We start from the raw sequence: 19,237 nt of genomic DNA, 5'->3' as shown, positions 1-19,237 counted from the left end.
GGGACTACTGGTGGTTCTGTTCGGTGACGGGCCAGTTCGGTTTGCATTCCGGGTAAATGGGGAAGGTGTTACAGTCTGACTGGCTAACTCACTATGTTTTATTGCTTGGAAGGCAGCATTTAGAATCAGCTTCATGTTCTTTATCTTGGCTTATTCCTCTAGGATCGATCACACGTGAGCTGGGGCCCGTCCTCCGCGTGGAGTGCTTGGTTCGCCGCTGTCCTCTGTTGCCAAGGCCACGGTTGCGCAGTTTGTCCTTCGGTCTGCAGAGAGATTTTGTTCTTATCTGTTTTTGGAGCTGACTAGAAGGACACTATTTTCCCAATCTTTTTTTTAGTAAGTTAGAAACTGAGTTTATGTTCTGTGCTTTTTTGTAATCCATAAAACTGCTTCTCATGCTGATGGTGGTTTAGTTCTGTCAGCGATGCTCTTTAGATCCCATCTACGGGAGTTGTTTGCTATTTTCTCAAAAGACTAGCCCTTGCACACATGTGTGTCTATGTGTAATTTGCCTTAATCTGCACTGGGACATATGTGAGGTAGCTAAAGTATACACTGAAGTGTAAAGTGCCCTGAAGAATACAACCAGTGAACATGAGAATTCTTAACCAGTGTGGCCAGCTGGTTTGGTGAAGAAATTATTGCAGGGCCTGTCCCTAAAGGAGCCCCAAGGAAAGCTCATCTCTTTTTTGTTTGTTTTGTTTTGTTAATCCCAACCCAAGGATATCTTTCCATTGATTTTTGAGAGAGTAGAAGGGGGATGTATAGAGAGAGAAACATGTATGTGAGAGACACACAGATTGATTGCCTCCTGAATGTATCTGCAATCCACATCAATGTTTATACACACACACACACACACACACACACACACACATATATTTGACAGGAAGTGAACCCAAGACCCTTTGGTGAGTGGCCCTGCTCTAACCACTGAGTGCACTGACAGAGCAAGCTCATCTCCTTTTGACAACATTCCTTCTTGGCCTGGTCTCGGGTCTCTGCCCTTTACGGATGGCAGCCCACGACCCAGGTTGCCTGTGATTGTGCCTCTCGTGACACTCCAGGTCGGGTGCCTGGCTTCTATGCCCGGGTAAGTTCTGACTTTGCTGTGTCCTCCTCATTCTTCAGTCATCTCTCTGGTTGTTTTTTCCTTTTTCCTTTTCTTGTAATGTCTCTCATTGACAGAAAGCATACCACTTTTCCCTGTATTATACCTACATGGTTACAAATCCTGCCCTTTACTCTTGGTCCTAAAATGAGATTCCTTCAGGAGAAATATCCTTGAGTGGAGCGATTTCACTTTTTTTCAGAAACTACTGACCATTGAGGAAGTGGCCACATCACAGAGTGCATACTGGAGTGAAACCCTATAAATGTGAAGAATGTGGGAAAGATTTTAGTGGAAGCTCAGGTCTTATTCAGCATCAGAGAATCCACACAGGTGAAAAGCCCTATGAATGTTATGAGTACAGGAGGCCTTTTTGGGTAAATTCAGCCCTTATTCAACATCAAAGAATTCATGTAGCAAAAAGGCTCTACCAATAGGGGGTCAGTAACAACAGTTCCTGAGCTATTCAGGCCTTATTAGGGACCGTATGAGTATCCTGAATGTAGGCAAAGCTTCCATCATCGTTATAAATTTCTCTGGTACCACAGAATCTGAATAAAATTTGCTTTTATTTCTAAAGCAGTTCAGTTTCTTACTTCAGAGCCCTGGCTGGTGCGGCTCCATTGGGCGTTGACCCATGCACACAAAGGTTGCTGGTTAATTCCCTGTCAGGGTAAATGCCCAGGTTGCAGGCTTGATCCCTAGTAGGGGGGTATGCAAGAGGCAGCTGATCAATGTTTCACTCTCACATCAATATTTCCCTCCCTCACTCTTCCTTCTTTCCTCTCTCTCTAAAAAAAATTAGTAAAAGTGTAGTTTTTTTTTTAAGTTACTTCAGAAAGCCTTGACCACCATAAATAACAGTACTTATTCCAGTCCAAGATTACTGTTTTCTGGTTGAAAGACAGTGAATTCCAACTCTCAGCCCTTTTTATTGACCACTCAGTATACGACTTTAGGCAAAGGCATTTCAGTTCTCTGCCTTCATTTCCGTTCTTTGAATTGTCGATGATGGGATAGGCCCACAGGCTGTGTCGTAAGTTGAAATAGATGAAAATTGCTTTTGAAAATAGGAACTAAGTCCTGGCTGTTGTGACTCGTTTGGTGGAGCGTCTTGTATTGAAAGGTCACAAATCTGATCCCTGTTCTGGGTACAGCAATGTTTCTCCCTCTCCCTCTTCCTCTCTCTCTAAAGTCAAGTCAATGAAAACTTTTTATTTTTAAATCCTCACTGGAGGATATTTTTTTTGTATTGATTTCTAGAGAGAGTGGAAGGGAAGCGGGGGAGGGGGAAAGAAAGAGAGAAACATGGATGTGAGAGGCATGTCATTCGGTGCCTCTTGCACGTGCCTCTATGTGGGCTGGGGAACCTCCAACCAAGGTATGTGCCTTTGACCTGGAATCCAATTGGCAACACTAGCCACTGAGGAAAACCAGCCTGGGTGCTGAGAACTTTTAAAAATATGTTTTAATTGATTTCAGAGAGGAAGAGAGAGAGAGAGAAACATCATGATAACACATAACCATGGATTGGCTGCCTCCTGCACACACACCCCTACCCCTACTGGGGATGGAGCCAATGACCCAGGCATGTGCCATGACTAGGAATCAAATTGGGTCCTCCTGGTTCTTAGGCTGATGCTCAACCACCAAGCCATGCCATCCAGGTGAAAATATTTTTTTTTTCTTTAAAGAAATAAGGCTACTATTTTTTCCCATCATTATTGATATAATGGCCTAAATATTTATTGGTTTTTTTCATCTTCAACTATGGTACATATTCATTTTGTGCAATTTTTTTCTTTAGCACTGACAGAAAGGAGGCAACTGAAAAGTCAGCAGACTAAAGAACACCGAATAAGGAAAGCAGAGTGAGGAATAGGAGCTGCCAGAACAGGGGTTAATGAGTGTATCAGGGATCCTTAACTTCAGATAAGTCACTTCTCTTCTGAGTCCCCATTCCCTGTAAACTAGCAATTTCCAACCAGTGTGCTGCAGGAGTTTTTCTTTTTTATTTATTTATTTTTAAAATATATTTTATTGATTTTTTTAGAGAGGAAGGGAGAGGGATAGAGAGTTAGAAACATCAATGAGAAAGAAACATCAACCAGCTGTCTCCTGCACATCCCCTACTGGGGATGTGCCCTCAACCAATGTACATGCCCTTGACCGGAATCAAACCCAGGACCTTTCAGACTGACACTCTACCCAGTGAGCCAAACTGGTTTCTGCCTGCAGGAGTTTTTAAAACATGCAATCCCCCCAAAAAAAGGAAAAGAAAAAAAAGGAAAAACAAACAAACAAACAAAAAACATTGCAACCCTGACTGTAGTCAGGGGCACTGACCTCCTTTCCCTTGAATGTCAAATAAAAGAAAATGATAGCAGCCAACACTATGTATCAATTAACCAATGTTATACCCCTTTTTATTGCCAGATCAGCAAAAAATATAGATATCTTGGTGTGCCAAAGAGTTTTAGTACAGTTTATGTGTGCCATGAGATGAGAAATATTGTAAATTGCTGCTGTAAACTGAGGCAGAGGTTTGTCCGATGTAGCCAGTATCCACAAGTGGCCATATATATCTAAACAACACACATAGGATGGTAAGTTCAGTTCCTGGTGACATGACTAAGAACATGTCTGTGTTCTTAGTCCCACGTGGCAAGCAGCTACTGTATTGGACAACAGAGGTGTGGACTATTTTTATTGCTACAAAAAGTTGTAAAGGCATTGCTGTCCCCATCAGACACCAGTAAGGTGCCATCTGGCTTTGATACTGTGTGATTCTGAGTTCAGGGAAGTAGCAAAAGAGACACCTGAGGAGGCTGCAATAGCAGCAGGAAAGACAATGGAAATACTCCAGAAGAAAGCAGTTTAGTAATATTGTTACCTTTTCAGCCTTAAAAAAAAAAAAAAAAAAATGGTTGTGTTCTAATTGAAAGAAGATGATTATTAAAGTAAATATAACCTAACGAGTCCTGGTGCACCAATTCATACACCAGTGTGGTCCCTTGGTCTGGCCTGTGGAATCAGGCTGAAACTGGCTCTCCAACATCCCCCTAGGGGACCCAGGCTGCAAGAGGCTGCCGGCCGAGGGACCCCGCTGGTGCACAATTAGGGGAAGGGAGGGGCCACACGAGGGCTCCAGGGCATATCTGGCCTGCTCACTCAGACCCAATGGGCTGCTGGTTAGTGCACATCCTAGCAAGGTATGGAGTGGCCTTAGCATATCATTAGCATATTATGCTTCGATTGGTTGAATGGATGACTGGACACTTAGCATATTAGGCTTTTATTATATAAGATAATTTAAATTAAAAGCTTAGGTTACTATCACTTCTACATAAAAAGAGTGTGGCTGTCCCTAACTGGTTTGGCACAGTGGATTTAGCGTTGGCCCAAGGACTGAACAGTCCTGCATTCAATTCTGGTCAAGGGCTTGTAATCCTCATCTGAGGGTATTTCCCTTTCTCTTCCTCTGTAAAATTAATAAAATATATGAACTAACAAAAAGAGTGTGGCTGTTGTTGTTGGACCCTGCAACTCTGATACAACTCTGGTACAATGCTGAACCCGGATGTGGCTAATTCCAGCAGTGGTTAGAAGAGTTAAGTGCTTATTTTCCATAGAAGGAAGTTAACAGGTAATATATATTATCTGTACATAGGAAATCAAGAAATGGCAGTGTTGCCATGTTATTTGCAAATAAACATGAAGCTGAGTTTAAGGGAAGCAGTTAAAGTGGTCATCTTGGGAGGAGTGCAGTGTGAAAGTACTATTTTACTTTTTGAAATTTATTTTTATTAGCTTTGGCTGGTTTGGTTCAATTGGTTGAGCATTGTCCTGTGTACCAGAAGGTCACCAGTTTGATTTCTGTCAGGACATATGCCCAGGTTGTGGGTTCCATTCCTAGTCAGAGTGCGTGCAGGAGGCAGCCAAGAGAAATTTCCTACATCAATGTCTTCCCCTCTCTCCCCCTCTTCTCCAAAAAAATAAAATAAAAATATTTTATTAAATGTGCACATTAAAAAAAACCCTCATTATCATTAGTAAAATGCACAAATCAGGTGTGCTATTTTGCTTCTGAACTACAACTTTGTGTTGTAAAATATTTTTAACGTAAAAAACAAAACAAAAACACCTGAGAGCAGAGTTCTAGTTTGCTGCTAGTTACTTCCAGCTGTGAGTCAGTAGCTATGAAATAAAGGGCAAATATGAGTGTTTTGAAAGAGTTTAGAGGTACTGACACTTCTCCACTTGCAGTATTTGTTTAGTTGTGATTATATGTTAGAACAAATGAAAACTAGTGTTTGGACAGATTACTTCTCGGTTAGGAGTGAGCACTGAGCAGAAACATTGGCTGTACCATCTGCAGGGTCAGAAAGGGCAAAGAAGGTGAAGGTTGGAGGGGCACAGAATTGAAGGTGGTTAGGAAAACAGATTTGATGGTGGTTAGGAAAACAGATTTGATGGTGGATAGGAAAACAGATAAGACCGGTATAAGGGATATAAGGGATAAGGGATAAGTGAGTGCAAGTTTGTCCTGGTTAGCACGGGGGAGCTGCAGACGCAGGTGTTGTAAGCGAGTGCAGTTCGTGGAGAGAGAAAGGGGTGGAAGATGGGCTAAAGATCCTAAAAAAATTTATATTCAGTGAATTGTGATGTTTGTTCCTCAGTCCTCCCCTGAGGGTACTTCCATTGATTTTGGGGAGAGAGACATCCATGTGAGAAAGACACACTCACTGGCTGCCTTCCCTTAGGATCCAGCCTGCAATCGAGGGGACGTGCCCTCGACCTGGACAGAACGGGGACCCTGAGTCGGCGGCCGGAGGTTCTTTCCATTGAGCCCTTGTTTTTCTTTATTAATTGTCACCCAAAAGTCAGAAACATCCCTGTGAGAACCGCATTAATTGATTGCCGCCCGCAGGGGCCCAGGCACATGCTCCCAACTGAGTCCAACCCTACCCTCAGTCCGCGCTACCCACTGAGCAGCCCAGCCAGGGCTGATTCCTTGTGAAGAATGGCAACATAAAGGGCATGTTTCGGATTTTTAAAATTATGAGCGATGATGAACAGGAATTTCTCTAAGACTGGGTGTGTATTTGGAGAGAAGACCCAACTCCAGGGGCCTGTAACCGGAACCATCCAGACCGGCCATAGCGCCCGCCCGGGGCACCTTCCCTCCATGCTCCTCAGCGGAGACCCTGCTAGGCGCAGGCGCTGAGGAGCCGGGGCGCCGACCATAGAGCATTCAGTCCTCCCGACTTCCCAGAGAGACCGGAATTGTTCTGGCGTCGACCATAGAGCGCTCAGTCCTCCCGGCTTCCCAGAGAGGCCGGAAGTGTCCGTGAGAGGAGCGCGCTGACGGCTGGAGTCCCCCAGCTGGTGCGGAAGTTGGGCCGGAGGGCCTGGTGGGTGCTGCTCTCGTCCCTTTTCTGCCGGTTCTCCCCGGTCCGCCCGCCGCCCGCGGTCTCCTTGCCCCGCGTGGTCCGTGCTGGAGCTCGGTAAGTGCTGTCCGCCCGCCTGAAGGCGCTCCGTGGCCCGCCCGCTGCGGGGCCGCCCGAGGCCTCCGCGGGGCCGAACCGCGGGGATCAGGGATCCCGGCCGGGCAGCGCCCCCGGACTTCTGCGTGGCCTTTGCGAGGCTCGTTTCTTTGTCGCTCACGGGTTAGTCCTAAAATAAGACAAACAGCTGTTCCCGCCGAGAGAGTTACTTTGTGCAGCAAGGCTGCCTTCCTCACAGTAAAAGTCTCCCTTTTTTCATTTTTTAAAGAGACATATTTTTCTATGGGAAGCCCCGGTGATCTAAGGAAGAAACCTATTTTTGCTGCTGTGTCATTCAGCTCTTCGTGGGGAATTCAGGAAATGGGGGTGGTGTCTGTGTAATTGCACAGAAAGGAACTTCCGGCACCGCCGGCGGTGCAGAGCTCGCCTTTCCGGATTTACCCGGAAGCAGGTGTCCCTTTTCCACTCGGGTGTCTCCTGAGCCACTGCCGCCACCGCCTCCAAACAGCCGGTTAATATGCATGTTTGTGGCAAACACACCGTGAGCTTCCGGTGTGGCTACGGGTGAAGTCTGGACGCCAAAGCGTTCAGCCTCTGGTCTGAGAGACACAGAGTGGCCGGTGTTTGCTTCTCCCACCTTTTTAGTCTTGTAAACCTGGAAAAGCTCCTCTTGTTCTGTTTTGTTTATCAGTTCCCAAACATCTCAAATTATACTTAACTAGTCTGAAAAAAGAAAATGTTTCTTCCTCACCTATTGAAAAATTAATGCTCTCACAAACTGAGCTGTTCCTTCAGGGGTTCTCAGGGTTATAGAGTTTAAAGCAGAAGCCTTACAGATGGACTCTTCTAACTTCTTCTTCTTCTTTTTTTTTTTTTTTTTAAATATATTTTATTGATTTTTTACAGAGAGGAAGGGAGAGAGATAGAGAGCTAGAAACATTGATGAGAGAGAAACATTGACCAGCTGCCTCCTGCACACCCCCCATCGGGGATGTGCCCGCAACCAACGTACATGCCCTTGACCGGAATCGAACCCGGGACCTTTCAGTCCGCAGACCGACGCTCTACCACTGAGCCAAACCGGTTTCGGCAGACTCTTCTAACTTCTAAATCAATAAAGTGACTGAGTATTGTTAAAAGGAGATTTAAGAAGCAGTCTCTACCCACAAGGTGCTACCAGCTTAATAAATACAGATGTGCATACACTGAGATGTCTTAGCTCTTAAGGAAATAAATATCCTGTATAAAAAAGAGCTAATATGCACATGGTCATCACACCCTCACACTCACACCAAAACAGTTCAGACAATCAACACTGGGGAGAGAGGAATGGGGACCAGCCAGGCTGCAGCCTGGGGGAGGGACAAGCTGCCTGCCCCACAGTCACGGGTGCCAATGCCTGTGGCTGTGGCCCAGGAGAGGAACAAGCTACCTGCCCCATGGTCCTGTGCACCTATGGCTGCTTCCCAGGCAAAGCCGCCTGCCCATGGTTCTTTGTGGCTGCAGCAGGCCCAGGTGAAGCCAGCACAGGTCCTGGGTGCCAGCGGCTGGCCAGAGGGAGGAAAGCCTGTGTCCTGAGTGCAGGGTAGGGCATAGGTGGTTATGGGTGATCAGGCCAGCAGGGGAGCAGTTAGCAGCAATCAGGCCTGTAGGAGAGCAGTTAGGGGCCATCAGGCAGGCAGGCAGGTAAGCAATTAGGAGCCAGTGGTCCCAGATTGCGAGAGGCAGTGGGATATCCCCCAAGGGATCCCAGATTGGAAAGGGTGCATGCTGGGCCTAGGGGACCCCTTCCCCCCCCCCCCCCCCCACACACACACACACACGAATCTCATGCACTGGGCCTCTAGTATATTAGAATAAACTACTGATAACATGCAACAACATTGATGATCTTAGATGTATTATGTTGACCGAAAGATGCCAGCCTCCAGAGACTTTCTGCTGTATGACTTTATTTATAAAACATTCTGGTAGGTCAGTAGTGTTGGGGACCTGACTTTGGGATTGCAGGTGGTGACGGGGCATCCAGGTTCCTAGGAGATGCAGGACCAGTGTTCTAAAGAGACAAAGGTTGGAAAAGGGTCCACACTAGAAGTTAGCCCTGAGATCGGAGTGAAGGTTGGTGCCCAGGAAGGGTAATGAATGTCAGCAGAAGGATAGTCCTTGTCAGTACCTTGAGCTAAATTATCTGGAAACTAGTGCACAGATTTTTGTACACATTGAAAGGAAATTGGGAGCCCACACCCAAGTGCCTGAGGAGTTTTCATGTTTCTTGAGCTGCTTTGAAGTCACGTGGGAAATTTTGTCCTCCTTGCAGCTTCCTAAAAAAATATTTGCAAGTGTCCCTTCTGCAGCCAGGGTTGCACCTTGCCGGCTTGGAGGTCCCTGGTGGACTCTTTGGCCATGCTGGATGCCTTCCACCGCTCCCACTCACCCCAGCCCTGCTGCGCCTGCTCCGTGAGCCTGGCTTGTGGATGAGCAGCTTCTGCCTGAGTGGCTTCTGGCCGAGCGGCACTCCCATTGTGGGAGCACACTGACCACCAGGGGGCAGCTCCTGTGTTGAGTGTCTGGCCCCTGGTGATCAGTGTGTGTCATAGCGACTAGTCAGTCATTCTGGTCATTGGGTCGTAATGGTCGCTTAGGCTTTTATATAAGTAGAATTACTCTCATCTGTTGAGAGTGAGGGACAGGTTGAGAGTTGAAGTGTGTAGAAACAGTGAAGCTGATGTGCAAATGCTGAAAAAATTTGTCAGCCACTCTGAGGGCCAGAACTTCTATTAGATGCAGTCTATCTGGTTTCCTGACTTTGTTTACTCATGTTCCACATCCCCAATGAGAGAAAACAGAAAGAAGGGGTTATTCCCTAGATGGGTGGGTATGACAGAAGGCTATCGAGGTAAGACAATCCTTCTGCAAGAGTATAGAGGGTCACTCAAACATTTGAGCTGTGACGTGCATGGCATTGTAGGGAGCTTGTTAAGATGTCTTAGTGTGACCTTTGACTTCCCCTAACACTAGCATTTTCTATTTGTAAAGAAGTCCTTTAAAGAAGAGGCCCTCAGAAGGTCCTTCTTTTAAGAAAATAAAGACGGTGGTGGACGCAAGTCTCCTCATCTTTCCCAGCCCTACATGGCTGAAAAATCAAGAAAGTCTTTAGCCCCATCTCCATCCGACCAGGCTCCTGAAGAGGACCTTGTAATTGTCAAGGTTGAGGAAGATCATGGCTGGGACCAGGAATCCAGCCCACATGAACACAACCCTCCTGGCCAAGAGCTGTTCCGCTTGCGATTCAGGAAGCTGTGCTACCAGGAGACACAAGGACCCCGGGAAGCTCTGATCCAACTCCGGGCACTTTGCCATCAGTGGCTGAGGCCAGATTTGAACAGCAAGGAGCAGATCCTGGAGCTGCTGGTCCTGGAGCAGTTCCTGAGCATCCTGCCCATGGAGCTGCAGGCCCTGGTGAAGGAACATCAGCTGGAGAGTGGGGAGGAGGTGGTGACCTTATTGGAGGATCTGGAGAGGCAGATTGACATCCTAGGACGGCCAGTAAGTGGCAGGCAGCGTGTGTGCTGTGCGTGGGCATCCTGGCGATTGGGCGGAGGGGCGTTTGCACTGCAGTGAGAACATCAATGCTAGGCCAATGCTAGGCATGCGTTCCTGCTGTTGGAGGACAAGAGCAGTCACAGTGTGACCTGTCTTATATTTACAGAATTATTTTTTAAAGTATAAATCCATTTTTCTCCTTATTATGCTGTGCTATTGCTCCTATTTGCAAGGTGCATAGAGAGCTTAAGTTACTTTGTCAGGGACACCCAAACATTAAAGGTAGATCTGAGACCAGAGCTCAGGTTTCTTAATTCCTCATCAGAATAGCTCTGCTTTGCTCCTGATAGTCATTCTTCCCTGGCCTTGGGAGTGCACAGTATATGTTGGACACGGGGAGGGCATCAAGTTTTCCTTCGGTTTCTGTGCAAATCAACGTGTGTGTGCTCCTTGCTGCTAGAGGAAATCAGTGAGGTCTGCTGCTTCCTTGCTGAGCATGCATCCTGAAAATGTGCTTTGGGCCCTCTTCACCTCGCTTCTCAGAGGGGTTCCTCGTAACGCAGCTGCTCGTTGTGTCCAGGTCCCGGCTCATGCACATGGTCACAGGATCCTCTGGGAGGAGGTAGTGCACTCGGAACCCGCACCAGAGCCTCCAGATGCTCCACTTCAGCCTCCGGCAACCGGGCACATGGCTCCCGAGCTCCACGGGCCCTGGGACAGAGGTGAGGAGCCAGGTTTCACTGACGAGGAGGGTGGAGGAAGGAACCCCGCTTCGCTCCTGGGAACCACTCTTTACAGACCATTCTTAGTTGTGGTGTGTTTATGTAAGCTTCGCACACAGACTGTCAATCCCAAGGCTGTATCACAGTAAATAGAGGTTGTCAAGAGACTGGGACTAAAGGGATCTTGTGACTGGCACAAGGACAGAATGTAGCTTCGGTCAGAGGAGAAATTATGCATCAGTTCCTATTAGGAAGCCATGCAATTTGTATGTTTTATGTGCAACGTCAGGCTGAGAGGGACATCAAAGTGGATGTTTCATGGACAACCATAGGTGTGGAGCCAGAGGCAAGCTATCACCATTTCACAGTGATATCTGTGGCATGCATTTCGGCTGAAATACAGATAGTTTTAGAATGAGTTACTACTGACTCCTGCAAGCACAACACAAGGCTGCCTTATTCACAGCTTCTCTCTCCTCCTCAGTTCTGTCTGCTTCTCACAGTCCCACCCCTTCCCAGAAAGGAAGTCCTGGAAACCAGGTGGCTGCGTCACTTCTAACTGCAGGGCTCCAGGTGAGTCTGCTCCGTTCACTGAAGCCCCGTCGCTGCCCTTGGTCACGAGCGTGGCCTGTGGACTGCCTGCAGCAGAGCTCACCCTGGAACTTGCCCAAATCCTTTGGGATAGAGACAGATTGGTATTTGACTTGTTACGTTTTCCTCTTCCCAGCTGATCAGTACATCCCCAGCTCTTGACCATGTGTAACCCTGGTGGGTCGGTGGCACCCTGGGTTTGAGCTGTGGAACAATCCAGTCCTCAAATGGGAGTTTCTTTTGTTTCAGACTCTGGAGAAGATTGAAGACATGGCTGTATCCCTGATTCGAGAGGAGTGGCTTCTTGATCCATCACAGAAGGATCTGAAGAGAGATGACAGGCCAGAGAGTAACAGAAGCATGTTCTCCCTGGGTGAGTTGCACTCCAGTTATTAATCATAGTTAAGGATTTTTGTTTGGCCATTTGTCTGTTTGCTTGTTTTTTAAGTATACTTACATTTTGAGCTATCTGAAAGACATAGTTGAGTGTAAATTCAGGATTCAGCATAAAAATACAATATTGATCTTCTTGAGGTCTAAAATTGAACCAGAACTCAAATCCAGGACTGATTTAGCTTACACTTTTAGTGCTGTCTGAGTTCACTCATTTCCTCTGGTCCCAGTTCCCATAGGATATTTACATAGATTTCTCTCACCTGAGCCTCTTATGCTCCTTCCTTTTTATGACTGTTTGGGAATTTTTTTCTATTTCTGTCCCACTCATTAGATCTTCTAATTGTTCCATATTCCTTCCCACTTCCTGATTTCCACTTCTCAGCTGATCCCTTCCCTGCTTTAGTCCCCTTTCCAATACCTTCTCTTTTTCACGGCACTTCTTCCCCTGTTAGCCAGTGGTACTCGGGTTTGACTTGCTCCTATGAAGGCATCTTGGAGAAAAATGTAAGCTTTGCAATTGGTGTAGCTGTTCCATATTTATTTTCCTTTCCTCCTATCTTTGATTCCTTTCTCCTAACAAAGAATAGGAAGTAACATTTGCTTGACGACTTATTACAAATTTGTTTCAGGTGGTGAAACCAGGAATGAGAACAAGGAATTAGCTTCAAAACAGGTAATATCTACCGGAGCACAACTACATGGAGAGACAGCAGCCAAATGCAACGGGGATCTTATCGGGGGTCTTGGGTGTGGAGAAGCCCAAGACCTTCTGGGCAGATTAGAGAGGCAGCGGGGGAAACCCACCCAGGAGAGACGACATAAATGTGATGAATGTGGAAAGAGCTTTGCTCAGAGCTCAGGCCTTGTTCGTCACTGGAGAATCCACACTGGGGAGAAACCTTATCAGTGTAATGTGTGTGGGAAAGCCTTCAGTTACAGGTCAGCCCTTCTTTCCCATCAGGATATCCACAACAAAGTAAAACGCTATCACTGTAAGGAGTGTGGCAAAGCCTTCAGTCAAAACACAGGCTTGATCCTTCACCAGAGAATCCACACTGGGGAGAAGCCGTATCAGTGCAATCAGTGTGGAAAGGCGTTCAGTCAGAGTGCGGGCCTCATTCTGCACCAGAGAATCCACAGTGGGGAGAGACCCTATGAATGTAATGAGTGTGGGAAAGCCTTTAGTCATAGCTCACACCTCATTGGACATCAGAGAATCCACACTGGGGAGAAACCTTATGAGTGTGATGAGTGTGGGAAAACCTTCAGGCGGAGCTCACATCTTATTGGCCATCAGAGAAGCCACACTGGGGAAAAACCCTACAAATGCAATGAGTGTGGGAGGGCCTTCAGTCAAAAGTCAGGCCTTATTGAGCATCAGAGAATCCACACTGGAGAAAGACCCTATAAATGCAAAGAATGTGGAAAAGCTTTCAATGGAAACACTGGCCTCATTCAGCATCTGAGAATTCATACAGGGGAGAAGCCCTATCAATGTAATGAGTGTGGGAAAGCCTTTATTCAGAGGTCCAGTCTCATTCGACATCAGAGAATCCACACTGGAGAAAAATCTGAGTCTATAGGAGTTTAGGGGAAATTTGAATCATAGTTTGGGCATTATTCAACAGTAAAGGAACCACATGCTGTGCGAGGTCCTTCAGTGCAGTAAAAAGGCAGAAAGTTTGTTATCTTGACCTGATGCAGGGTCAGCATCTATAACAGGGGCAGTTAGAATAGCTCTTGAGTACTTTGGGCCCAGTGCCTCAATGCAGGTGGGTTAGCTTGACTGTCCTGGAGGTGTCTGGGTGGCCCAGCATACTCCTTAGAAGCTTAAAGAGTGAGTTGCTGGTGGCTTGAGGAACCTAACACCAAACTTTGTCTTCTGTCTTAGTAGTTGTAGATTTAAGTCAGTTTGCTCCTGGCTCCTGCTTGCTCTCACTCTCTGGCCCCCTCCCCAGTTAGTCTCCTGGAGGGGCATGTGTGTGCTCTTCAACCAAGGAAGCTTGCTTTAGAGTTCAAAGCAGCCTCTTTGAGACTTAGTGTATATTTATCTTTCTAAGATTCTAGTTCTAGGGAGAATTTTACAGACAGGTATTCAAGCTTAGGTGTGCATTTTCTTCTAATGTTCCTGGTAATCAGTGAAGTGCATATTCTCATTCACACTCAGAATGCTGTGTTTTTAACAGCACTCCAGCATTTTGTTCATGTCACTTTCACCGACTCCATTGATTCACTAAACACCACAAGTGTCCTCCATCCCCAGCCCCAGACCCTGAGTCAGCCAAGGAAGTGATGCCTTAGTGATGGTTGTGGGCTGTGCAAAGGAAGGTGAGTGCAGACAGTCCACCTGCTCTTGAGCTTGGATGGTTGCCCCTTGTGGTGACATCTGGTCATCCTTCCCACCTCCCTACGCACGCTGTGGTACAGACGGGTGCTTTACACCATTCTAGTTATGGTGTCACATGGGAGCCTGTGGGCTTGAGGAAGGCATACAAATCTTTACACAGAATGTGCACTCATCCCCTTGCCCATCTCAGTGCTACTCTCAATGGTTCCTGAGAGATGGTTGGTCACCCTTGTTACCACCCTGGACCCCCTTCCTCAGGTGGCAGTACCTCACATGCCTCTTGCCATTAGCTTATATGTTACAGTGGTGATCTCTCAAGTACCTCACTTCACTGTTGCTCGATTTTCTTAATTTGGGTGCACACTCCATCTTTAATCCAGCAAAGACCACGGTAAACTAATCGTCACCAGGACAACCTTTCATCTTGGAGGCTACTTTAAAGCAACATCAGAGTTTACACACCCACACAGGCTTTCAGTTGTGTGGTTGTAACTGTTTTAGTAGTGTCATCACTGCAATAAGCATTCCTTCAGGTATTCCTGTTTGATAAAGCACATGGGAAAACTCTTTATTAATCTTGAGCCACATCTCCTTTTTTTTTAACTTTGATTACCCACTTACCAAATTTTGAATCAAATAACTTCTGGCTACTTTCAAAGTCATCTTTCATAATGGGAATTGATTTAATTAATTCTACTCAGAATAAGTTATAAGTTCTGCTGAAAACTCCAAGACAAGTTATATCACTTCACACTGACTATTCTGAACAGGGACAATGCTCATTGTGATATTTTGATTGATTGATGTTTTTTAAAATCAGTCATAAAACCTTCACAGAGGTCCATCTTTGAGATCATAAATTCCTTCCCTGTAATATATCTTTCTTCCACTGCCCTTTGGCCCACCTTCACCACAAACATCATGGTTACCTACACCTATTTCATTGAGTTGTTGTTACCCACCATCATTTGTCATCCTGGTTTCCTTGGTAAATTTTCCAGACAGTGCTTTCAGTTGTCCTTCATGCTGTTATTCATAATAATTTTCTCCTTCCCTCCCTTCCCCCCCTTTCATGGACTATTATTCATAATTCCCTTATACTTAAAATTTCAAGAAGCTAGAAATTAATAAATATGGAAGTCTCTAGGTCATTGCTCTTCAATTGTGCCTTACGCTCTGTAAGATACTAATTCTGCTTGAGTCCTATGCCACCTGTGAGCCAATGTTCCATGAGATGGAAATGGGAGACTGTTTCTGTGTGTGCATGTGCACTCCCCTTCCCTGTAACTTAGAGTGCTATTGTCTTCTATTCCAGTAAGTAATGACTGCAGATGTGCCAGCTAACATCTCTTTACTCAGAGTCATGTGTAGCCAGATTATTTCAATCTCAGAATAGTAAGCATCCAGAAGAAATTCAAAGAAAAGAAAATATGACCAGAAAGATCAGTGTTACACCGATGAATGAAAAAGAGTGACTTGCCGAAACTGGTTTGGCTCAGTGGATAGAGCATCTGCCTGCGGACTGGAAGGTCCAGGGTTCAATTCTCGTCAAGGGCATGTACCTTGGTTGCAGGCACATCCCCAGAAGGGGGTGTGCAGGAAAGCAACTGATTGATGATTCTTTCTCATCAATGTTTCTAACTCTATCCCTCTCTCTTCCTCTGTGAAAAGTCAATAAAATATATTATAAAAAGAAAGAAAGAAAGAAAGAAAAAGAAAGAAAGAGAATGACTTGACAGAGTATCTAGGATGACTCAGCACCCACATAAAATGGCAAGTATTAAAAGACAATGACATGCACCAAGTTCACTTATCCTGCGTGTTCTGTTTATATTACAATGCGAAGTAATTTCTCTGCTTTTCAGCCCTTGTTTTAAATGGACTTAGAGTGACAAATGGTTCTTCCGGATTGCTGCCGCCTCTTCATAGACCTGGGAGATTTCCTCTCTTGAGCAAGGTGGCAGTGCTAGAATGTGGTGCTTGACTCCCCTGTGGAGCCATGGGCTTTGCTCTTTCTTTTGAAGCTCCAGATAGTACTGAGTGATGTTTGTGGAGCACTTAACTGTGTAAGACCCTGTGTTAAGCATTTCTAACTCTGATAGATATATAGTCCCCATTTCACAGATGAGAAGACATGCTTAGAGAGGGAAATGGGTTGACCAAGGTCACAAAACTGGTAAGTGACAGAGCGGAGATTAGAACCTATACGTCCTTGCTCTTGAGTCTGTGCTCCTGACTATTGGTCTCTATTGAGCACTCTAGCCTGGCCTGAGAAGAGAATCAAGAATCGTGTGTCCCTCATACAGGAGTAATGGGACAGAAATGTGCAGGACAGGGCAAATCCATTACAATTCCCGGAAGGTTGGTTGAAAATGCCATTTTGCTTAATTACATTACCTTTAAATATTGATACTTCTGATGCATTTTAGTACTAGAAAACTAAAGTGCATAAGTAAAAATGTTTATAAGAGTAACTGGGTGGATAAAGCACACCCAAATTCACTTCCCTGTAAACTGCCCCAGAGAAAGTAGAAATGTTGAGGGAAATGAAATATCCATGCAACCATCCAGACAGATGGATAATTATAGTGACAGTAGTAAGTTTATCCACAGCATAAAATATGTAAAACCTTCCATTTCCAAAGACCACTCTGTTTTCCTTCTAGCATTTATGGTTTTTAGAAACTGCCATCCATTGTTCAATCCTTTTCCTCAGTAATTTATTCTCAAAACTCCTTAACTGAACTTTGTACTCAGCACTCTAGTGAACTGTCCTCCAATCACCATTGGATGATATCACACCTTTTTTAGTTCTTATCCTTGGTCTGTATTTCACAGCATACTTTGAACTTACCTTGTATCTCAGGAATTCTCTTCTCCTTTAGCTTGTGGGACACTTTTTGGTCACTTTTTTCCAATTTCTAGCTTTTCTCTATTGGTCTATTTTCTCCTCTCCACTGAGCATATTCACTAGCTTTTCTGTCCTCACTCTAGTTTATCCATTTTGATTGTCATTAACTTAATATTTCCCACTGTTGCCTTACACAACTTGATCTTTGAAAATAGAATTCATCACTCCTTGTCTCCCAGTCACCATTTTCCTTTTATATAGGCTTCATTTCTTAATTTCTTTATCCTGATCAGACTCACTATCATTTATGTTTTTTTTTTCTATTAATCCTCACCCAAAGATATTTTTCCATTGATTTTTATAAAGAGTGGCAGGCAGGATGAAAGGGAGAGAGAAAGAGAAACATCAATGTGAAAGAAACAGAGCAATTGGTTGCTTCCCACATGAACCTCAAGGATTGGGCCTGCAACCAAAGCAGGTGCCCTTGACCGGAATCAAACTCAGCAGTCCTCAATCTGAGCTGACACTCTATCCACTGATCTAAACTGGCCATGGCTGTTTCTTACCACAATGTGGAGGTGTCTTGTTCCAGTCCACTCTACATGCCCAAAATATTGCTAAGTTGTTCCAATTCTAACTTTTCTCCTGAGGCCGGACGTTTAGAGATGGACAATTATGGTGACAGTAGTAAGTTCATCTACAGCACAAAATATGTAAAACTTCCAACATTTTCTCATAGTTTTTTCAGATCTGTATTTATCTGGGGCCCAGTTGATTGCAATTCTTTCTTTCTAGTGTCCTTGCTCTTCAAGTTTCTCATCTTGTGTGCATCCAAGATGATCTTTCTCAAACTCCATTTTAATTGTCTTATTTTCACTCCACAAAACCCAGAACATAATTCCTATCAAAGCAGTGATGTTCCAAGTTCTCTGTTACCTGCCTTCCATGCTCTGTCTGTAGCAGCCTCCTTCTCCAACATCTCCACTTACATCATCACAGTAACATTTCCTGTGACCTTAACTGTTGTCTTACAGGCCCTTGACCTTGCCTCTGTGCCTTTCTCATGCTGTTACTTTTCCTTAGATTGCTCTTTGGCCCCAGCTCATGTTCATCACCGAATTCAAAGTCTGGTCTCCTTTATGTCTTATGAGGGAGCCCTCCCTGACTGACTGCACCTACACTAAGACTCCCTTTTCTGTTCTGCCTCAGCGCTGATCTTTTTAGTTCACACTGTGGTCAAGCACTTACTAATAATGTGTAGATTTGGAATCATTTCCCAGCACTCTGTATTGTAGTTTCATATTTGTATTTATTTCCAAAATTAAATTGTAAGCTCCTTGAGGGCAGAAATATTAATTTACATTTGTATCTCTGCACCCCTATTGCTTAATATGGTGCTGAGCACACAGTAGGTATTTAATAAATGCTTGTCCAATTATTGTGTGGATTATTTATGGTATTACCTATAGAAAATTTTCACTTTTTTTAAGGATGTATATCTCTTGTTAGTACTTTGTCACAGACCTATTTCCATAGTTCCTCATTAACTACCTATACCTAAGAGTAAAGGCAAAAATTGCAATTTTAGGAGCGCATATGTGAAACGTTGAAATATGAACTCCTCATTTGGCCAGACTTCTTTATTAAGGAAAAAAAAAAAATAGTGCCAAAACCGGTTTGGCTCAGTGGATAGAGTGTCGGCCTGCGGACTGAAGGGTCCCAGGTTTGATTCTGGTTAAGTGCAAGTACCTTGGTTGCAGGCACATCCCCAGTAGGGAGTGTGTAAGAGGCAGCTGATCTATGTTTCTAACTATCTCTCTTCCTCTCTGAAAAAAAAAATCAATAAAATATATTTTAAAAAGGAAGAAAATGGGAGTTAGAAACATGGATGAGAGAGGATCCAAGATGGCTGCTCGGGTATACACCTAGCCGCAGCAGCTCACAACAATTTCAAGGGAATACAACTAAAATGTAGAGTGGACATTGCCCAGAGCTACAGGTAGTCGACTGACTGAAAACTCTACAATAGGAAGGAGGGAGAAAACCAGAAGGAAAATCAGAGGAGCTGAAAAAAAGCCTAAGGTACGGAGACATGCGGCGCGCTCGCACGCACGCGCGCGCGGAGAGGTCGCAGCCGGAGAGGAGGAGAGGGCTGGGTGCTGCCTGGCG

At 45.1% G+C, this 19,237-nt stretch overlaps 1 protein-coding gene across 3 annotated transcripts; it reads left to right on the top strand.

The window, feature by feature from the left end:
- The first annotated feature begins 6,457 nt into the window (after window positions 1-6,457).
- ZKSCAN8 (zinc finger with KRAB and SCAN domains 8) lies at window positions 6,458-18,507 on the top strand. 3 transcript variants are annotated; one of them, XM_084865611.1, is made up of 6 exons: window positions 6,461-6,618; window positions 9,655-10,164; window positions 10,742-10,883; window positions 11,368-11,456; window positions 11,724-11,847; window positions 12,500-18,507. In XM_084865611.1, exons 2-6 carry the CDS (start codon window positions 9,748-9,750, stop codon window positions 13,459-13,461), a joined length of 1,734 nt encoding a protein of 577 aa, XP_084721737.1. In that variant the 5' UTR covers window positions 6,461-6,618; window positions 9,655-9,747; the 3' UTR covers window positions 13,462-18,507. The 3 variants fall into 3 exon arrangements, 2 of the variants coding, with proteins under 2 accessions (XP_084721737.1, XP_084721738.1); XM_084865612.1 differs by having other exon boundaries at window positions 6,462-6,618; window positions 9,658-10,164; XR_014793310.1 differs by lacking the exon at window positions 11,368-11,456 and having other exon boundaries at window positions 6,458-6,618; window positions 12,500-12,639.
- Window positions 18,508-19,237: the final 730 nt, after the last annotated feature.

The sequence above is a fragment of the Pipistrellus hanaki genome (assembly GCF_964339955.1).
Source record: "Pipistrellus hanaki genome assembly, chromosome: 18".
Lineage (NCBI taxonomy): Eukaryota > Metazoa > Chordata > Mammalia > Chiroptera > Vespertilionidae > Pipistrellus > Pipistrellus hanaki.
The sequence above is the reverse complement of the archived record's forward strand: the minus strand, read 5'-3'. Positions and strand labels throughout refer to the sequence as shown.